The sequence below is a fragment of the Crinia signifera genome, chromosome 7, assembly GCF_055691185.1.
Source record: "Crinia signifera chromosome 7, ASM5569118v1, whole genome shotgun sequence".
NCBI classification, from domain to species: domain Eukaryota; kingdom Metazoa; phylum Chordata; class Amphibia; order Anura; family Myobatrachidae; genus Crinia; species Crinia signifera.
Genome location: NC_139223.1, coordinates 34,164,963 through 34,187,868, shown reverse-complemented (window position 1 = coordinate 34,187,868; position 22,906 = coordinate 34,164,963). Strand labels below are relative to the sequence as shown.

General features: G+C 46.6%; 1 protein-coding gene across 1 annotated transcript in view; it reads right to left on the bottom strand.

The window, feature by feature from the left end:
* LMF1 (lipase maturation factor 1) overlaps positions 1 to 22,906 on the bottom strand; it is a 257,843-nt gene that overhangs the window by 213,529 nt on the left and 21,408 nt on the right. Inside the window, exon 3 of the mRNA XM_083152787.1 lies at positions 12,030 to 12,040. Coding sequence (XP_083008913.1) covers positions 12,030 to 12,040 — 11 coding nt within the window. The remainder of the gene's footprint in view (positions 1 to 12,029; positions 12,041 to 22,906) is intronic.

Genomic DNA, 22,906 nt, shown 5'->3' with positions numbered 1-22,906 from the left:
CGGAGCCCGGCTGAAAGGAAAAGCTGTGGTAATAATGGCCTGGCTGGGCCCTAATGGAGCTGCAATGGATAAGAACATGCTTCCCTTCAGCGGAAATTGGGCCTAGCAACACAAGGCCATTTAGCCTTGATATATTCAGAATATTTAGCATATACTCAGCTCCGGGGCATTGCAAATTAACATTTCTCAGTGCTCCCAGTTCCTGCTGTTGAAATGCAGAGCAGCTTTTGTGAGGTTAGACGTTAACCTAGAGGCAGACAAGCCATCATTGCATGCATTAGCTGCTCTCACACTGGCTCCTATGGGGGGGGGGGGGGGGTGAGAGCACTGCCACACGTGCCAAGAACACCACAGGACACAGACTATATATCGACAGAGGACATTCTGTGAGGAGAGAAATCACCTTCATTTCATATTTGTTTCTATGGCTAAAATAAACCAGCTGCATTGTACCATATAAACTCTAAAGAGCACCCTATGTAGTAATATGAAATATATATATATAGAGGAAGATGCTGGGATTGTTTTATCTGTTTAATTGTAAAAACTCACATAGGATACATTCCTGGCGGGTCTTGTGCATACAGTGTATTGTATGAGATCCCAGTTATGGCTGCGGGACAAGATGGATCCTTGCAGCAGCCAAGGACTATCTCCGGATCCGATGCGAATGGTACCGCACATCCGAATCTGAGGTAAATTGCATAGGATCTGGCACTTTTCACACGATTAATCGGCCGATGGGTGGAAGTTGTATGAAAAAGAGCCATATTGCGCTATAGCTTGGAGGCCTGACACCACAATCAGAGCAGCCAGGCAGCATTTTATTTCCGCCTCACGGTTTGCTGCCAGACAGTGGGCCAGATGCACTAAGCTATAAAAGTGATAAAATGGAGAGTGATCAACAGCCAGCCAATCAGCTCCTGTCTGACATGTCACAGTCTGTGTTTGAAAAATGTCAGGCAGGATCCGATTGGTTGCTTGTTTATCACTCTCCATTTTATCAAGTTTGAAGCTTAGTGGCCCAGTGAATGGCTCTCAGCATGCCGACTGGAGGATGGCTGCAGCTATCCGCCAATTATTCTAAGCATGTTAGAATAAAATATGTTCCCATGAGGGGTCATGGGGTCAACAGTAATTAGGTCCACCGTCAATAGATTGACCACTATTGGTGGACAGTCAAAAGGTTGACACATGAAAAAGGTCGAAATGGGCAAAAGGTCAACACGGGCAATTGGTCGACATGGAAAATAGGGTCAACGTATGTTTTTAATGGTTTTTCTTGTCTGTGTCAACATGGAAAACATACATGTGCACTGCTCCATTGGCTGCACTATTATATTCACCCTCTTTGACCACGTGGATAGTTAAGTATTACAAAACCGCCTTTCCTGAAGTAGGGGCCCCAGTGCACTGCTCTGCCCAGGGTCTTCAATGCTGTTATGGCGGCCCTGCACATATACTGACATTGCTGGGTTACAGGATTAGGATGTGTCATTTTATGGAGGGGGTGGGATGTTTTGCAGCCCGGACAATGCAAGCTCCTCCCTCCAGGCGGTATCAGACTGCACTTTCTATAAAACAAAAAAATAAAGTTTGATTTTAAAAAATATGCTGATGTCACAGATTTGCGTAAAAAATTGGCTTGCGGCGCCAGTAAATATCGCTGTACGCGACAGGAACCATATTTTTCTTTGTAAGCCTGAAACGTAGGTTGGGTGAACGAATAGAACCATTTGAAGCATTGTAGTCTGGGAAAGTCAGAGCCGAGCCATGAGTCAGAGGGGTCCTTGCACTTAACCATGACATCAGAATCCTGTAACGTACCACAATGTGGTTAGATTACCTTATCCCAATCAGGTGGGGCAGGGGAAATAGCCACAAGCGGGGTCTGTCTTGCGGAAATGAGTGGCTTGGTGTTTTCATCGGAGCTTCGGCTTCCCCCCCTTAGCCATTGCACATGCCTCTAATCACTGGTTATAAATTACTGCAATCTTATTTTACGTGGAGTCTGACCAGGTCAGCAGACAGGCTAATGAGGCAGACATAAATCTGCAGCGCTGCGTTGGGGAACGGAGCAGGGTTCTGCACCAAGCTTTGGTGTAGAGACCGATTAAGACTCTTCCACTTTAAAAGAATTAAAAAAAAAAAAAACCTTCTTCCCCCAAAATGCTTATATGCACCACGCAGAGCCGGATTAGGGGACCCCGGGCCCACGGGTAGAAAATCATTATAAGCTTTACTTTAACGATCATAAAAAAAAATGAAACGCAAAAAACTAAATCCGATTAACAAAATGAAAACTATAGACTAATTTATTTTGTTGGGTTTTCATATTGCTTTTATACGTTCGGAATTAATAATTGCGTTCTGCGATTATTGCAGCCAAATTGGGCGCAATATAATTGTACTGATTTATGGCGGTATTACGGGGGGGGGGGGCACAGGCACTACGCCGTATTCTGATATTAAAAGGCAGCGGGCGTGATTGGCACGTTATAATGCCCTGCAGTCTCTGCCACCCAGCGGCTTGGCACTGCTTGGTACACTACTGGCAGCACAAAAAGCCACTGCCCATGGAGGCCACTGCCTTAAATTCTACAGAATTTGACATTTTTATAATGTTTGATATCCTTCTATATATAGTAGTCTTGTCTTTACTGCAGACCTATTCTTTCACACGCAAATTAATAATGGAAGAGCACCTGGTAAAAAAAAAAATAGCAAAGAAAAACGACCCCCCCTCTCCCCCCCCTAAACCTGTGATGGGTAGCAGGTGGCCCTAAGGCTGCATGTGGCTGGCTGGGCATCCAATTGTGGCCCCAGCTGCTACCTGCTTTGTTATCGTATGTATTTAGTATACAGCTTCTTTAAAAACCTACTGATACTGGATGCTGTAACAGAGGGGTCTCACTTTTTAATGCAAAGTATTTATTTAACTTATTACTGAGATGAAGAGTACGGTGTGCCACTTTTGAAAGTTAATGGACAGACAAATGCAGCCCCCGAGAGTATTATGGACAGATGTATCATGCTTCAAAAAGTGATAAAGTAGTGAGTGATAAACAACCAGCCAATCAGCTCTCAACTGCCATGTTACAGATTGAGTCTGAAAAATGACAGGTAGGAGCCGATTGGCTGGTTGTTTATCACTCACTACTTTGTCATTTTTCAGATCCAGTCTGTGACATGGCAGGTAGGAGCTGATTGGCTGGCTGTTTATCACTCTCCATTTTATCACGTTTTGAAGCTGGATACATCTGGCCCTTAGTCCTTAACAATGCTGCCCCATTTCCGTGTTACTGACCACATATCTTTTATACCAGACAACCAAGAACCCCTTACAGGACTCTATAGAATAACTAGTCCGTCAAAATGACGGCTTCTGCAATGTACTTTCACTTTGCGCTGTGACCGTTTTTATTTTCACTTTGAGCTGTGACAGTTTTCAGCCCACAAACTCTCCACCCCACCCCCTATCTGCTCCTACCTCCAATTTCTGTCTTGACAGTTCCCTCTCTCCATATCCAGTAAGTTTGAAAAAGATTGGTGTCCCTGCAAACATTGCTTTCGCTTTCTGTTATGCTATCTTTTAACACACAAATTCAGGCCATTGAGTGGCCTCTAGCAGTGAGTGGCAGCACTTCACCTCATAGATGTGAGGAGTAGTTAGCCTTTTATATATATAGATTTGCTAAAGTGTGTACTGTCTGCAACATGCATAGGCAGTGGCCATGGGGCAGGACAAAGTAGTAGAGAAGGGACGGGGGGGGAACAGAGCAGTAAAGAGAGACTGGGACAAGGGGGGACAGAGCAGCAGATGGAGTGGATATATAGAAAATTGGATAATTAAACAAGTTGAATCTTCTCTCTCAACTTGCCATTTCATGTGTACTTTTATATTGCATACATACGGTATATATTTAGAAGCCATTTTGTTGCTGTAGCGACTCATTATATCTAAAATGTTATCCTCCAAAATTCTGCGTACACCCTTTAACTCAAGGCGAGAGTAAAATGTACCAAATACAACGAAATGTCAGTTTAACGCAGCACAAGAGCTGGAGTGTACGATCAATGCGTATATACCATGTACAGACCTATTATATTGTAAAGAGCATGAAGAAACTCCATCTGAAACCGCTAGCGGGCCGCTACGGCGCTGAGAACGCCTGGAACAGTTTAAGGGGAACGTTGTTTTTTTTTTGTGGGGGAGGGGGGGGGGGGTCTCTTCTGCAACAACTAGGGAAATCTCCAAGCTCACTTACTTTCAGCTAATTGCTTCCTTCAGGCGGACTGCTTCAGTGCACTAATGGGTTTTAATAAAAACTTCCAATTGGACCAGTAAACCCCTCATTAAGCTGTTTTGAGAGCATGAATTTAAGAGAGGGGAGGGCAGGAGGTCACTGGGAATATGCGAGTCACCAGCGCAGGTGAGTGGGGCAGCCCTGATTGGAAACATTGGGAAGCAAATGTCCATCATCGGAGTAGCTACCACTGAGCCACATCCACGTACAAACAAGAAAAATAGAAACATAGAATATGACGGCAGATAAGAACCACTTGGCCCATCTAGTCTGCCCCTTTTTTAAACAGGTTACCTCAAACCATATTTGATCCTTATTTTTTTTTGTAAGGATATCAATAAGCCTATCCCAAGATGCAGATCTACTGGTTGCGGAGGGGTAGGGACGTCATAACCAGTCATTTGGTCAACCTGGACAAAAGGGATTGGGTGGAAGACAAAACTGGACAAGTGAATGCATCTCAGGTCCCAACACTTCAAAATATCTCGATTAGGAAAAAGTAGTTGATAATTTTTGTGAAATTAGGTCTAAAAATATCACCGGACATATAACGGGGCTAGAATCACAGAGAGCCAACGTGCTCAGGTTCCAAGGACAGAAAAAGTTGGTTCAAGCCCAATTGGACTGGTCAATCCGTTCGCAGTTTGGTTGCAGAGGTGGATTCTGTGAGGCCCACAGTGATGCCAAGCCACAGTCCAAGACAGTTTTTAGGCCCAAGTGTGAAGGAACTTGCAACCAGATTGGCCAAAAATATTTTTGTGTGATAACATATTCAAAAAGGAACGAGACAATATTTTTATTTTTTGCACAGGGGTTAAAGCGAACACAGGAAAAAGTGATATTCAGATTGGGTTTGGAGAACACTAAAAAGGGAAAACAAATAACATTTCAAAAGAGTCTTTTCCTGCGGAGCACAGGAAGAGACGCCGGGTACAAAGCTATCTTTCAGAATTTCTAAAGCATTGTTCTTTGAAGTCTTCATCAACCATTTTTAAACCTCACAGAAGCCGAATCTTCCCCTCAGATAAATGGACTGCATGAGGGGACTTGTTGTTCCGACTAAATTATAACGCAAATAATATTGTGGTTTTCCTGTGTTATAGCCTGGCCAGCAAGCATTTGCATCTCCTTCATCTCCATCTTCAGGAACATCTTATCCATGGACAAGAAAAACAGGGGTCCCACTGATTACAAAGAAAAAGCAAAGGGTGTCTTCTTGGGTTAAGGGGTGACAAGCCACTATGCTTTGTTTAAGAAGAGGAAATAGAAAGCAGGTGAGGGATGACACAGCTCAGCAGTCGCATGCACAAAAAGTATACACGTTGCACCACTAAGGGCAGCCATTTTGGTCAATTCACTAGGAACCAATGATGTCTTTGATACTCTTGAGGGCACATCCAATTAAAATTTATAGTTTGCCTGCAGCCACAAGGTTTTTCCTAGTCAGTTGACAATGAGAAATTTCCACTGCGGTAATAGAATTAACGCATCTTATTTCTCGTAGAGCGGGTGAAAAAGTTGGGAAAAATCCCTATTTTAAAAAGGTAAAATGTTGGGACTTGTTTCTCTGAGACACTGCCATAATGACTAACTAGACAATTGTAAGTTTTAAATTTGCTCATGTGGGCTAATATTTAAATGTAATTAAAAAAAAAGTTACCTCAAATTATGCCAAAATACAAAACCAATTTAAAAAATATATATATAGTTTTACAAAAAAAACCTTAAAGTGGCCTCCAATTTGTACAAAATCTAAATAATGTCATTTTATATGTTTTTATTTAGGCAAAAAAAGAGTTTGCTTTTATCATCATCAGCATGTTTTTTTTTTTAAGTAAAAAAAATAAAAACTCAGCCTTTTGAAGCAAAAATATATTTATTTATATTTGGGGAGGGGGTGTATCTACAGTTACCCGGTTTTAATTTAAATTTTTTAAGGTTACAGGCAGTTCTCTCACTATTTCACATTTTAATTTTCCCTGTTGAAAAAAATTTGGGTACTCTTTACCTAGCACGGCGCCCGCGATTACAATCGCGGGCGTCGGGGGTAAAAAATCGCGGGCATCGCGGGTAAATCAAAAACGGGTGCGACGCGATGCCCGCGATTTTCCCATAGGGATCAATGTTAAAAGTCAGATTGGTCGCGATTTTAGCGTTAATTGGCTCAATGCCCGCGATTTTTACATAGGAAACAATGTTAAATGGGCCACAGAGCCCTAATAGTCCCCCTGAAGTGTGAAATGGCCCCCACAATTTTTAACGCCACCCCACGATCAACGTGAACCCGAAGCGTGGCGAGCGCAGCGAGCCCGCGAGGGGCGGCGGTACGCGTCCTCCGACCTTTTCATACCCCCACTATCCACGTCGGCGTGGAGTTGAGAATAGAATAGTGTGGCGAGCGCAGCGAGCCACCGAGCCCGAAGCGTGGCGAGCGCAGCGAGCCCCGCGAGGGGACGCGGATACCTTCACAGTTATACGCGTCCCCTCACGGGCTTCACAGGTGTCCGTGGCGACGCCAGACGCCAGAAGACCCGACCTCAGACAGAAACTCGTCAAGAACCACATTAAACCCAAATTAAACCGATAAACCACACTTAGCGATAAGACTGGTTTCTTCCACTGTGGTCGTTGTGCTGGATGTAAAAACCTGACCAGTCTCTCCACTAAAATCTCACCGACGTGGACCTCCACCACCACCAACCAGATATTCAAACATAGACATCGACTGTCATGTGAGACAAAAGGGGTCATATATCTCCTAAGGTGTCCTTGTGGATTGGAATATGTCGGTAGAACCACGAGGCCCCTTAAAGTGAGACTTTACGAGCATATCCGCAACATAAAAATAGGGTACACTAAACATAGTGTATCAATGCACTTCAAATTGACACACGGCTCTAACCCCAAGGGACTAGAGTTTACCGCAATTGAAGCCCCCGAGATTAATTGGAGAGGGGGGGATCACACAGACATCCTCAATAAAAGAGAACTGTTTTGGATGTTCACACTCAAAACACTGCATCCAATGGGCCTGAACATTGACTTTAATAATGGTACATTGGGCTAGCAGAAACAGCCCCCTGCTGGCCCTTTTCTACACAGGCCATCCATGATGCATTATATGTGCCAGAAACATATGCACCTTCGAAATATTGCCAAACAGTGACTTGCTGCAGGAATCCCAATTGAAGGGAGGCTACACACTAGGCAATACAATACTGCAATCTCTAACACAGGCGGCTGCAGTAAAGCAACCCCATTATGATCACTCCCACAACTGGTTACAGCCTATCAGAGACTCAGAGGGCGGGACCCCATTTGTGCTATAAAACAACTGACATTTACTATGGCCCAGTATCCTTGAAGAAGACCGCACAGCGGTTGAAACGCGTTGGACACAGCAGCACATCTACAAACTTCACATCCAAGCCTCCTCCCGGCTGGGAGTTGAGCCTGTAGTATAGACGCTACTGAACGCGGCTGGGGTATCCCTGGCAACCAGGCGCCGGGACCCGGAAGTCGTGCTCCACCGCGTCACTACAGAGCCGAGCACACAGCGTAGTCCACACGCTGTCAGTGCTGCGGCTGACCAACACTTCGATACGCCGCGGGACCTTCCGTGCTTCACTAACACAGGTGAGAGGTGCACTGCGGGGGGACGGGACGCCAGCCCCCTGCACCACCCCCTGTGCTTCATTTGTTTATTTGTCCAAGAACTCTTTTCCCATCCTGTCTGCAGTTGCGGACACACTTACCCAGATACACCCAAACAGCACTCACACCCGTGCTGCCATTACCCCCCTCCCTCATTCCCATTTTTCCCCCCAGTGACTTTATCCCCACAGCAGTGGGTTCCGGACTTTCACGTTTTTTATATAATATATTATCCTCATCAATAAAGCAAAGGTGCTTTTTTTCACTACACTGCCTCCAGACCCATTTTTCATTAGGTCATTACTCAGTATATCCAGCTGACGGCTGTCAGTACGCAGTGTCACATTTACATCCCACAGGGCAGACTTCTGCACACAGGCATTAGTTTGTCAGAAGGTGAGCGCATAGTATACCATATTTGCTACTATTCCTTTGTGGGTTTAGACTACCCATTACTGTGCAGCCCCTTCGCTCAACAGGTAACTGAGCGCTGGCAAACTCCCTTGCTCCAATTATAAATAATACCTACTGTTTCATCAAAGTGCCTATGTTACCAAAACCTACTTCTGTTGCCAATACCGGTTCCGTATAGCGTTTACAGTCAATGACCATGCCTATTACTTGGATTCAATTTTGTTTGCTGCCAGCCCTGACCTTGGAATGTTTAAACCTTACTCTACATGTCTCCAGTCCTGGTGTCATATATCATATCTGAAGTGTTCTATACCTCTACATTAAGACTATTCAGATATAGGGGGTATGCAATCTGGGATCACGGCTGTCGATCCCCGCCGTCAGCCGTGATCCTGGCTCGTTTGCGGTCAGAGCGACCGCATAACGACAGACAGGATTCAATGTCCCGCCTGCCGATAGGCACAAAGGGGGCGTAGCCGCGAAAACGGCCGTGGATTGTCGATCTGCGGCCCGGATAACGAAAAATCCACGGCCGTTATCGACAGAACGGGCCCGACAGCTTCTGAAGTCGGGCCCGTTCTGCCGTGATCCCTCATCAATGCTGTCGCTAAAGACAGCACTGAATAGGGAGCCGCCGCTATTTCCCACGTCGGAAATAGCGGCGGCAGATTGCATACCCCTCATAGAGTGGTGTAGGCTGATGTTATATGTATGTGCAGCCCGGTACTGGGCAAATCATCTCGGCAACACCGATACAGCTATAAGGTTTATTAAAAAAAGAGAAGCGACAGGAAACGGGATGTGTGCAGGGAGTTAGCCATCCTATTTGGAAAAGGCGAAACAAAAGACACCTCAGCACCCGTGGATGGGTCCAGCGCAGACGTCAGCGTATGTCACACCACATGCTGAACAGATAAAAGGAGTTTGGAGTTCCACGTGAAAGTCCGAATTTAATGTTGTAATATTCTTAAAGCTCTTCTAGTACTTCTGCTTCTTGATACTTCATTTACTGAAACACGTCCGTTAAGGAACGCTTATAAAAAAGCACCGACATTTTGCAATATTGAAAATGTGTATTTTTGTTTTGGTTGTCATTTTTTTTAAAAATATGCTTACAATAATAAAACAATATATAACAGCTATTTTGATGGCATGAAAAAAAACCACCGGACTGAATCAGCGATTCCCCAGAGGATACAAATACACTTGTTATTTGATATGGTCTGAGCGTTTGCCTTTCTATACTGAATCAGCGCAGTGTCTGCACAGCTATATAGCAATATCTCATAGATGAGGGCCCAGATTGGTAATGCTGTAGGACAGAAGGGCAGAGTTGGTACTTGTGTACAATCGCGGCTCCCACGATGGGCATCGTACAGGGAAAAATCGCATTGCATGCGATCTGATGCGATGCGATGTCATTTTTCACAGAAATTATGGACATGAGTTGAGATCATTTAAAATGCACCCCAAATGTCATTTTTCATACTGTACCACCCCCACTATCAACGCCAACCCGAAGCGTGGCAAACGCAGCGTGTCCGCGAGGGGCGGCGGTACGCGTCCTACGACCTTTTCATACCCCCACTATCCACGTTGGCGTGGAGTTGAGAATAAAAAGTGTGGCGAGCGTAGCGAGCCACCGAGCCCGAAGCGTGGCGAGCGCAGCGAGCCCCGCGAGGGGACACGGATACCTGTGAAGCCCGCGAGGGGACACGGATACCTGTGAAGGTATCCGCGTCCCCTCGCCGCGCTTCGGGCTCGGTGGCTCACTACGCTTCGGGTTGGCGTTGATAGTGGGTGTGGTACAGTGTGAAAAATTACATTTGGGGTGCATTTTACATGATTTCCATGTCCATAATTTCAGTGAAAAATGACATCGCATCGCATCAGATCGCATGCTATTTTAGCAGAAATGCATAAAAACACGGGAAAATCGCATTGCATGCCATCGCATGCCACTACATATGGCATGCGATGGGAGCCGTGAAAGTACACAAGTACCGCAGAGTTTATAATGGCAGGAACCAACACGGTGCTGGTTACATGTAACATTTGCTGGATAATCGGTAAGTGTCTAGCTACGTACATGCTGAGAGTTCGCTGTAGTGCATCGCTATATAATGAATATGAGGTCTAGGCTGCAATGGTTAAAGCCAGCTTGTCGCTAAATTCATTTTAATAAAATAATTGATGCAGGAAACAAATATTTCCAGAAATGTATTCAGTTCTTCATAAGTGCACTGAGGATGGTCATAGTGTGCCCAGTGCACCGAAGAGGGACAGGTACGGGGCCATGAGTCGAAAAAGGTTGAAAATCACTAATGTAAGGAGTGCACTGAAGAGTCATATGGGGAGGTGTAAGTGATGCGGGACAGGTACAGGGAGGTGTAAGTGATGCGGGACAGGTACGGGGAGGTGTAAGTGATGCGGGACAGGTACAGGGAGGTGTAAGTGATGTGGGACAGGTACGGGGAAGGTGTGAGTGATGTGGGACAGGTACGGGGGAGGTGTGAGTGATGTGGGACAGGTACGAGGGAGGTGTAAGTGATGCGGGACAGGTACAGGGAGGTGTAAGTGACGTGGGACAGTTAAGGGGAGGTGTGAGTGAAGTGGGACAGGTACGGGGGAGGTGTAAGTGACGTGGGACAGGTACGGGGAGGTGTAAGTGACGTGGGACAGGTACGGGGAGGTGTGAGTGATGTGGGACAGGTACGGGGGAGGTGTGAGTGATGTGGGACAGGTACGGGGGAGGTGTAAGTGACGTGGGACAGGTACGGGGTAGGTGTAAGTGAAGTGAGACAGGTACGGGGGAGGTGTAAGTGAAGTGGGACAGGTACGGGGGAGGTGTAAGTGACGTGGGACGGGTACGGGGAGATGTAAGTGACGTGGGACGGGTACGGGGAGGTGCGAGTGATGTGGGACGGGTACGGGGGGAGGTGTGAGTGATGTGGGACAGGTACGGGGGAGGTGTAAGTGACGTGGGACAGGTACGGGGGAGGTGTAAGTGACGTGGGACAGGTACGGGGAGGTGTAAGTGAAGTGAGACAGGTACGGGGGAGGTGAGGTGTAAGTGAAGTGGGACAGGTACGGGGGAGGTGTAAGTGACGTGGGACGGGTACGGGGAGGTGCGAGTGATGTGGGACGGGTACGGGGAGGTGCGAGTGATGTGGGACGGGTACGGGGAGGTGCGAGTGATGTGGGACGGGTACGGGGAGGTGCAAGTGATGTGGGACGGATACGGGGAGGTGCGAGTGATGTGGGATGGGTACGGGGAGGTGCCAGCGATGTGGGACAGGTACGGGGAGGTGCAAGTGATGTGGAACGGGTACTGGGAGGTGCGAGTGATGTGGGATGGGTACGGGGAGGTGCGAGTGATGTGGGACGGCTACGGGGAGGTGCGAGTGATGTGGGACGGCTACGGGGAGGTGTAAGTGATGCGAGTATATGGCCCCAATTAATAAAAAGTTAATTACATAATGCCTGTAAAGAAATCCTTTAGGTGTCATGAACGCCAGACCTACAGTATAATCACAGACAGAAACATGACCATAAAATATCCCATTTATAGCCAGCAAGCACCCAGTGGAATCTCTTACCCACTTAGTGTAATAATACAGATCAGGGTGGTTTGTTCTTAGCAAGGACACTTACCGAAGGAATACCTGCAAGAGACAAGACAGACAGAGAGAACAGTACATTAGGTGCGTGATATTACATTAGGTGACATCAAGGATGTTACAGATGCTGGATGCAGACGAAAGATGGGGTCTCCTGGAACCACATTGGGGTCTCCTGGAACCACATTCATTCGGCACACTAAGTGGTTGATTTACCAAGCGGTGATATAAACCAAACAGACCCCCACCCCCCCATGCTGGCACTCAGACACGCTTCCCCAGGACAGTAGAGGGGACAGCAGAGTGCAACATACATTCTGGAAAATGGGGTGAACATAAATTCTACCGAAAATTGCAGCATAACCTTTACGGCCTCTCTTCGATGTCTGATTGCTAAGCGATGTCTCTCCCCATGGAAGGAAAAGCAGCCAGCTGACCATTGGACAGTATATCTGGTGATCACCTGCCCAGACCAATGGTTCCTCAATCTGATCGCTGGCAGTTACTGAATTCCCCAAATGCATGGAATTAGCACACAATATATATATATTTGTTTAAACTCGTCAAAAAAACAACAACAAAAAAAAAAAACTTTCATATATTGCATAAGTGGGAAAAGAAGAAAAATAGCACAGAAACGGGAAGAAAGTGCTCGGGGTTATTTATTTCACATCGTCTTAAAATGAGGACACATCTGGGGCTAATTCTGGGTCAGGAGTAAAGCAAAGAAAACAAAAGCTAGCACCTTAGAACCCAAACAAACCATTCTGCAGTGCCAATACATTATCTGTGCATGCAGGGTAAATACTTGCTGCATTTGCATGTAGCCCAAAAATGCTTGGCAGATTTATCTCATACTGGATGGCCAGAAGGCTCACTGAGATCAGGTGGCACTGCCAACCCCCTCCAGAGGAGCATGCAAGTCTCTCAGAGTCGGATGATGTGCGTGAAGACATCAACATAGCCACACAACACGCTGTACAATGCTAGTAATCTCGACACTTCATGGAAGAGGGGGTGTGGACACAGTGATGTGATCCACCCCCATTTGTTGCACCACACCCCCGCTTAGGTTAAGACACGCCCACCACCTCTAGCTGTGCCGTCACAGTGATGTGATCCACCCCCATTTGTTGCACCACACCCCCGCTTAGGTTAAGACATGCCCACCACCTCTAGCTGTGCCGTCCAGGCTGCCCTGCGAGCCGTCGCCCATGCTTTATTTTTACATTTTTTGTTTTTTAAATGTGAGTTTGGACACAACTCTCCCACATCTACAGACATCGGAATCCCGACTGACAGGGGCTATTCTCCCTCGCTAGCCCCCCTGTCGTAGTACCGGCAGTCGGGATTCTGATGTCGTTATACAGAACTTCGGAACACAGCCTGTCGGCCTGACATACCACACCTCCCCCCTTTGCATTGAAACATGGTTTTACCCAGATGCAAAGCAGCTTGCTTTCTTTGCTACCGACACAATGGGTCATAGGGTCAACAGTCGATAGATCGTCAACCATCGGTCGACAGTCAAAAGGCTTTTTTGGTGTCTATGTCGACATGGACAGTGTACCACGTCCCTCACATGGATCTCTATGGCTTCTGGTACGGTGCCAAGCATATTATAATCTCTATGCACCCTTGCACAGTAAGGTATAAAAAACCACCACCCCCCCCCCCCCCCCCAATTTTTTTATTTTTTAACTCACTTTGACCTATTGCTTGTGTCAAGATTTTGACCCGTTTACATCCCCTATACAGAATCAGCCCCACTCGCCTGTCATTTGTCACCACAAAGTGATCAAACCATTTTGTGCTGGGAAAGTCTTCACGGAAAAGCACCATAGCCGTAGTACTTGAAATCGAACCAAAATCCAATACCAGTACATCAGAAATAACGAGACACGTCAGTGTTTAAGATGTCAAGAGATTACGGTTAATTAGACGCGAGTGCACGCTGCAGCTCCCCACTTCAGAGGACAGTTCCTGAACCGTATCTGTCCGTCCCCCCACCAGCAAGAAATTGCAATTCAGCTTTCCAAGACAGACTCTTATTAGAGGAAACCCCGGAGACAGGAGACAGCATTAGCACTGGGCACAGGATGCTACAGAGATGCTCTGGCTGTTTATAATGAAATGAATCTTTGAAATCCAATCCTTTCTCCCAAGTGCAAGAATTCAAACCCATCCAGACTCCGTGTCAGCTTTCAATGATTATTTTGGTCTGTTCTTCAAATAAGCAACAGAGTAAAAAGATATATATATATATAAAAAAAAAGCCCAGAACTTATTCTGAGGACAACTTTATACGCACTTAAACACAGGATCCGTCAATTAAACACATTAAAAAAATTAAGCTCAATTAATTCTGACATTTTGGATATTAGAACAGTTACTGGCGCAGAATACTGCCTAAGCAACCCGGGTCTTGGCTTGATGCAGAAGTATTTACCTGGGTTGTGGGTCCCGGGACTGTTGAACCAGAGATCAACACTCGTAGGCTGCAGTTTTCTGAGGGTGCCTGATGACTGCTCAACAATCAATTGGCAGTCAGTATACCAACATCGGAATCCCGACTGCCAGTGCTCCGACAGGGGGCGATCCCAACTGGCCGGGGCTATTCTCCCTTGTGGGGGTCCACGACCCCCCAGAGAGTGAGAATAGAACCTGTAGCGAGCGCAGTGAGCCTGCAAGGAGCTTCTTTGCGCTCGTCCCCCCTGTCTGAGCACCGGCAGTCGGGATTCCGATGGTCGGGCAGTCATACCACACCCGTTTTCTGACCCATGAGCGGGGTGCTAGAATGACCACTAGACAAATTACCAGCAGCTTGTAGGTTCCGAGGAGTAGGCACCATTAGGACAGTGCAGAACTCCAGTAACAAGAACATGTTATGGCATAGGTATGTGTGCTTTTTTAATGGGGTGTGGTATAGGGGTCTGACAGTCGGGATCCCGACAGTCATTAGCCCGAGGTCGGGATCCCGACTGTCCGGACTCAGACAGCATGGTGAGCGCAACTAAGCCCCTTGCGGGCACGGTGGCTCGCTATTCTCGCCACCTATTCTATTCTCCCTCTATGGGGGTTGTGGATTCCCTGCGGGAAAATAGCAGGTGGCCGTCGGGAACCTGGCTGTGGGTGTTTTGACAGTCGGGATCCCAATGTCAGGTAAATGCCTGTCGGGGTCCCGACTGACGGGACCCCATCTGGCACCCTTTTAATGTATGTACAGCAATGGAGCAGTAGGCAGTAGTTTGCTAGCTACACATTGCAATGTCCATGGTGCAGCAGAGAACACTATTACTAGCCAGGCATGCTACCCTCTCAGGAGAGGAGCGGACATGAAGAACCACTGTCACCAACATCAGCATGAGGGGAAGGTGGTAGAGTGTGTGCATGAGGGCCCCAATTGAGTGTGGCCCATGAGCAGGACATGACCTATTTCAGGAGGGACACAATGCCCTGTTCCTGGACTTCCTTGCCAGTGACAGTTGCAGAGGTGGGACTGCACCACCAATATTCAAACAGGGGAGCCATGCATGCCAGTGAGTCCTGGACTGTGGTGGTTGGGGTGGCATTGGTGGGGCTCCACTATTTGAATTGTGGACTGTGCTGCAGCCCTGCAACTCTGCCCCTGGCATGGAAGTCCAGGAACAGAGCATCTTGTCCCTCCTGGAATGGGTCATGTTGGGAAGTATGGGAGTGCAGCTAAGAATTGTTGGAACATAAGCCGGTGGTGGTAGCCAGTGGTGTAAGGAAGCTACCACAATGAAACTCACATTAATGATTCCACATAGTTGTGTGCGATCTTTTTGTCATTTTCTTTTTATTTAAAATGTGTAGTGGGTATATTATGCCATGTGTGACAAACCAGGTTTAACACTGGTCCTCATGGGCGGAGTCAGACTTGGCAGCAGAAAAAAAGAGAAAGAAAAAAAATAATTGGTACTCTTTACCTAGAAGGGCGCCCATCGCATGTACTAAAAAATCGCATGCGATGCGACCCACGCGATGACAGCGATTTCCCATAGGGAACAATGTCCCAATTGACCCGATTTTCCTGTTCAATGTCTCAATTGACCCGATTTTCCATAGGAAAAATGTTAAATGGCCCACACAGGCCAAATAGGCACCCTGAAGTGTAAAATGGCCCCCCCCCATTGTTAACGCCACCCCACCCCGAAGCGTGGCGAGCGCAGCGAGCCCGCGTGGGGCGGCGGTACGCGTCCTACGACCTTTTCATACCCCCACTATCCACGTCGGCGTGGAGTTGAGAATAGAAAGTGTGGCGAGCGCAGCGAGCCACCGAGCCCGAAGCGTGGCGAGCGCAGCGAGCCCCGCGAGGGGCCGCGGACACCTTCACAGGTATACGCGTCCCCTCGCGGGCTTCACAGGTGTCCGCATCCCCTTGCCACGCTTCGGGCTCGGTGGCTCGCCACACTTTCTATTCTCAACTCCACGCCGACGTGGATAGTGGGGGTATGAAAAGGTTGTAGGACGCGTACCGCCGCCGCTCGCCACGCTTCGGGTTGACGTTGATCGTGGGGTGGCGTTAACAATTGGGGGGGGCCATTTTACACTTCAGGTTGCCTATTTGGCCTGTGTGGGCCATTTAACATTGTTTCCTATGGAAAATTGGGTCAATTGGGACATTTAACATTGTTCCCTATGGGAAATCGCGGTCATCGCGTCGGTCGCATCGCATGCGATTTTTTGGTCGCATGCGATGCGACCGACGTGATTTTTTCTCCTAACGATGCCCACGATCAAAATCGTGGGCGCCCTTCTAGGTAAAGAGTACCAAAAAATTACCCTAATTAAAGTCGCATAAAATAATATATGATCTCATAAAGGCCGTAGAGACAATGCTATATTCTAAAAGCTCTTTCTCCAGACAAACCTCAGCCCAGTCGAGATGAATTTGAAACGTCTTTATTTAGAAACGCTTTGCTTCCTGGGGTTAAAGTTTATAGCTCGCGAGTTTCACTAATTGTAGGGAGACTTCTTTCATATCTGAAAATGTTACATTGCCCTTTCATTTTTTACAGAGCCAATCGTCCTGGGGCATTATAAAACGAGAATATCCACGGTCAGAGGCTGACATTTTATAAGACGATCTGCTATACAACTTAACTCTAATCACTGTAATTTTCTAAATGACTCCAACACTGTAAAGTGTCTGAGAAAGCCAATGTACTGTAGTTTATTGGAAGCAAATAGGCCAAATGTCTAATTATCCGGCAACAGAGGCTTATCCGTCTCAACGATACGATTTAACACAGGAAGGCTGCTTAGGCGGCGGGTGGACGTAGAACTATTTCTCTTCTTTAGCCATCAAGGCAAATTTATTTTAAGGTATTATTAACCCCTGTCACAACGTGAGTTGTTCCCTACTAACAATAAAGAAAGCATCATTATACTGTCCCTGCTTATATTGTTACCTACCTGGCTGCTGATTGGCGGGCACGTAAATCCCCGCATGTAATGTCTCAATGTAATGTATGTAATGCCCCCCCCCCCCCCCCCCTCATCCCTGCTTGATGCTGCACTGTAAATCCACAAAAAAAAAATCTATAAAGCACACATGGCCAATAAATTTGATTCTATTCTATTCTATCAGGCAACGAACATTCTCCCCCCCCCCCCCATCAACTAGATGGAAAGGTCTAGCACAGGGATGGCCAAACCAGTCCTCCAGATCTACCAACAGCTCAGGCAAACTGTGGATCTACAGTAAGAATGAATGCAGCAGGTTTGAAGATGTGACAGTTAGTAATGACTACAGCTGTGCACCGGCTAGGTGGTTTGGAAAATGTGGACCGTTGGTAGATGTTGAGGACCGGTTAGGCCAGTCCTGATGTAGAGTATCTAGGTCAACACCGAAAGATTGACAACGACAAACGGTCAACATGGAAAGGCTGACATGAGTTTTCGCTGTTTTTGATGCCAATGTTGAAACCTGTCCCTGTTTACTCCCAATTAGTGTAGTGCTCTAGGCATGGTGCCTTCTCCACCGCGCTCGGCACACTTTACCATTCCTGGAAACCATGTGGATGCGAACATATGAAAAAATATTTTTAAAAAATGAAAAGAAAAAAAATTGGAAAAACTCAATCTTTTTCTAGTGTCGACCAAGAAATGATACATCACCCGGAACCATCTACAGGATAACCTCCATTGCACAATTGTCTATATACCACCTCCTTGTAGTGCTCTGCTACTGGTTACTGCTGCTAACAAACAGCCAATCACAATACAGCAGGAAGCAGAGCGACAACTGCACCCTGAGAGATTTCTGACACTATGGGGGAAATTTACTAAAGGAAATTTGTAAAATAATAGGTGTATTTGTATCCAGAAATACACTTATTTTTGACATTTACTATCCCGAAAATACGGCAATTCGTATTTGTATTAATAGCACATCAATACGACTAAGAATTGCCGTATTTTCAGGGATAGTAAATGTCAAAAATAAGTGTATTTCTGGATACAAATACACCTATTTTTTACAAATTTCCTTTAGTAAATTTCCCCCTATACTACCCTCGGAGAATTAGAACAAGTGTACAATTCCTACAACAGATATATCTTATATACTGATTTGAATGTCCGTACAGGTCGGGTATCCCGTATCCGGGCATCCCGTATCCGAATTATTCCAAAAACCGTGGTTTTTTGGAATAATTCAAAAAAATTTTTGTTTTTTTTTCTCCCCCCTAACCCTCTTTTAATACTTACCAAGTCCTCCGGCGTCCATAGCAGGCCTTCAACATCCTCTCCAGCGGTCGCAGGAGTGCTTTGCGCGAGTGCCGGTGACGTCACCGGCGCGCCTGGGAACTTGCGCAAAGCACTCCTGGGACCGCTGAAGACGCCGGAGACGGTGCTGGTGGCCTGCCGTGGACGCCGGAGGACTCCATGGACGCCGAGGGACCATCGGGGACCCACCAGGGGCAGGTAAGTATAGCTAAAAAAAAAAAAATATTCCAAAAACCGGAATATTCCCTTATCCGGAATGCTCGTGGTCCCGAGCATTTCGGATAAGGGATACTCAACCTGTATAATTAACACTTGCAGCAAGTTGTCAGTACATGCAAGATGACGACAAACACCGCAAGTGAAGGCCATGTTGCCCCTGCTCTGTTGCTGCTGTGTGTATGCCGTTCCCCCCCCCCCCCCCAATGCCGCATCATCGCTGAGTACACACAGAGCAAGGTGTGTATCCTAAAGGGGTGTATACACGCTTTGAATTTGACAGTTTTTACATTCCATTTTGCTTATACGCTTTCGATCCTCATTTGATTCGATGCGCGGCAAGGCAATATCGAATTCGATCCAGTAAATCGAACGTGTACAGTGTACTTTGAATGCGCATCGACATCAATATCGAACGCAAAAATGCAGATCGAATGTGAAATCATATGGAAAGCAAAGGCCAAAAATTTAAAAGGGGAATTGGGGAAATTGAATCAAAAGTAAAACCTATGCATGTTTACACGCCATTAAAGTTATAAACAGACACTTTTCTGGACAGTTTACCGTACACAATAAGGAAAACAATTATTTTAGGTTACCAATGCGGTTGTTTTTTTAAATTATTATTCATTTTTAATTTCTTCTAGACAAAAAGCATATCTGATAAAAAGAGTAAGCGTCGCACAATGGCAAATCACACAAGGAAAGCAGAAATACGTGTGAGACACGCGGTTTTTGGAAGGAACACATTAGTGAAACTTAGTGTCGGTGTGACTGTCCGTGTGCATTGTACGTCAGCACATTATAAAACATAATATAGCATAACGGTCACCGTCTCAGCCCTCTGGATACTACTGTGCTGCAAATACAGAGAATATTGAAAATCAGCTGAAGTTACCAAAATAGAAAAAAAAGATCTGAATACTATAGATTGCATGTCCCAGACTAGTCTGTGAACTTTGCACCTAATGTCCGTATCAGACAGTACTTCAGTTCCAAAATGCAATCACAGGGCCTCGCAGCTCCGAAATGTGTGTGGTATAGGCAGCATCAATCTCAGACAGCTGTTTCCCGTTGCTGCCCCAGCTAGGCAGACCCAACCGTGGTTTTAGAGAGGGGAAGGTGGGGGGGAGCACAGTCAGAATGGTAGTAAATGAAACTTGTCTGGTTTCTGGATTCACTTTATTGTGGTTGTGGAATTCTGGAGATCTGGGACGCTCATTTCTGCAATTACAAGAGCCGGCTTAACCCCTGAGTGGATGGTGTGGAAAAATATTCCCACAGCGAGATGGTATTTAATTCGCACTCTATAAAAGGGAAAGGGGGGGGGGGCTGGCTACAGTTTCCTTCCCTGGCTAGCTGGAACTACTGGGAGATAGAAATAGGGAATTCTGGCAGCAGAAAGGGACCGGTTGGCCAAGCTAGTCCCATGCTCTCGGCAAGCCGGTGTTTACCTTATTCATGCTTATATTCATTTACTAATGCTTTCCAGCTACCTCTGCTAGGAGTTCATTCCAGGTACCTACTACTCGTCCCGTGACACAACACCTTCTAGGTCTGCTCCTGAGATCCCACAAAGACGACCTTCGCTCTGGAAACGACCTTACTCTGGAAAATGCTGTACTCTAGAACAGTGATCAAGATCATTAAATGTCTCAATTACGTTCTCTCGTGCCCTTTAGTAAACCAGGGGTAGATGTATGAAGCAGTGATAAGGGAGGAGAAGTGATAAAGTGCCTGGTAATTTCTCACCGGCCAATCAACTCCTGACTGTTCAGTTACAGGCTGGGTTTAAAAAGGCAGAGTCAGGAGCGGATTGGCCGGTGATAAAGTACCAGGCACTTTATCGCTGCTTCTTCATCTATCTATCTATCTATCTATATCTATATATACTTCTGATATAATTTAAAGTAACATTAAGAATCTACACATTGGCGCTGATTCCAGGTCTCTCTCACTCCAGCCCCGATGGTCAGGGTTTGCGCATGTGTAAACCCTGACATCGAACAGATTTGGCAAGTTACACATGCACCATTCGCTGCAGGGAGGGAGGGCCGGGGACGGACAGGTGGTAAAAACGGGGCTCGTCTATGGCAACGCCCAGGGTTTTATGGGCGTCCCCATGAAAGCGATGGGCATTTCCATGGGAACGCGGACGGGCCGATGTCTGCCGGGTACAGGCGGCACCCGCCCCAACTTCGTTCTAGTGCTCGTAAATAGAAGTCAGTTAACCATCAAATGATTTCTCCTGCTAGTGGAGGCATGCAATGGGATGTGTTCTCGTACACCTCCCCCGCATGCTACCAAGGGAAGTCGGCGGCGTAGGGCGGTGGCTATTACACCAGGTGCTTGGCAAACAACAATGTTTGCAGCTTATTGAGCCAACCTGAATTAGGGCCACTGTCCTAATACACCTATCCTCAAACCGTGACCGAACCAGGCCCCAGGTGTCACTTTGTGCGTGGCTAGAATACGAATAAGGCACTGAAGTCGGGAAAAAGTCAGTGTGGCATATGGTATGAGTTGAGCCAAGCGTCTCGTGCACTACCGCATAGGGATCGGTGTATTAGGACACATCTGTGGATAAGAGTCTATTTTATTTTTAGTCCCACAACCCTTTAAGCGGCAATAATTTACACTCCACAACCAGTTTTGCTGTGTATATGATCCCCGCTTTAAAAATCCGGCGCCTCCTGCTTCTTGCAGGCTGCTACATGTAGCCCAACATCTAGGCCAGACTGTGAGGGCAGTACTCTGAAACGGACCACAAGACTATAAGCGAGGGTAACATCTGGCATTTACATTTTACAAATTCAAATTTCCTGCTGTCATTATGGCCCAGCGTTAGTGACACTTACTTCTGCATCGCTATAGTTAGATAAAAGTTAAAGGTTTTCAGAAGGAGATGAAAATGGTTATCTTCAATACATCGCCAAGACCGCACTTAAGGGAGTATTCAATCTCAGCCGCTACTTCCGCCGAGGGATATATGCCGCTTCTGACAGCGTTGATGGCAGATTCCGACAAAACAGATCCGACTTTAAAATAAGTCAGATCGGTTTTGTCGGAAATGGCCACGGATTGTCGGATTCCCGAGACTCGACAACCGGAACATTAAATTACGGTTGTCAAATTTCAGGCGAGCTGGGCGAAAATGGCCCGGTAATCCGACTGTTGGGATCTTCCAACAGACAGAATCTGGGATTGAATACCCCCTTAGAGTCCCAACACTACTCGGATGGTAGCAGACAGTCCAGTTTGTGAGTCTGCGGTCATATGGAGGGGGGGGGGGGGGCGCAACAGCCTTCGTTTCCCAAAACAGAAGCATGTCACCGCCGTTTATGGGGAGAGAAGAGGCTGGTGATCTACGATGGATATTTCCTGCCCTCTGCAACAGGCGGCTTGTACGGTGCAGTGGGTGACATAAGCCTCCCAGCAATAAGCGAGATCCCCGGCTACGTTTTACGACACAGGTGGGATCAGCTACTGCAGCAGGAGGCGTCTCCATGTAACAGATCTATACTAGAATCTCTTCAGTAGAGCGCCGAAGCCTGCAAGTGCTTAGTGCTGGGGTGTAGGTCCGTAAACGTCACAGGTATCCCATCATCTCCTCTGTAGGGGACAGGTGGGACAGAGAAAGCGTCTTCTTTCCCAGGATGCATTGTGCTGCCACCAGGCAAGCTATGGGCCCAGAAGTTTATACAACTGGTTTTTGGCAGAAAAACGTTGGGTAGCAGTTACCACAATATTGGAGCAAGAAGGTTATAAAATAACCAAATGTTATTCTTAAACTCTATTAATACTGTGCTGCTGCCTTCCCTCTGTTATTTAACAAAAAGAAAAAGGATATACGTTTAGCAGAGATTGGCTGGCATCTTTAAATTCCACGTCACTACCCCCTGGATTCGTTTTAAAGGGTTTTAGCAACAGGAAGATACATTT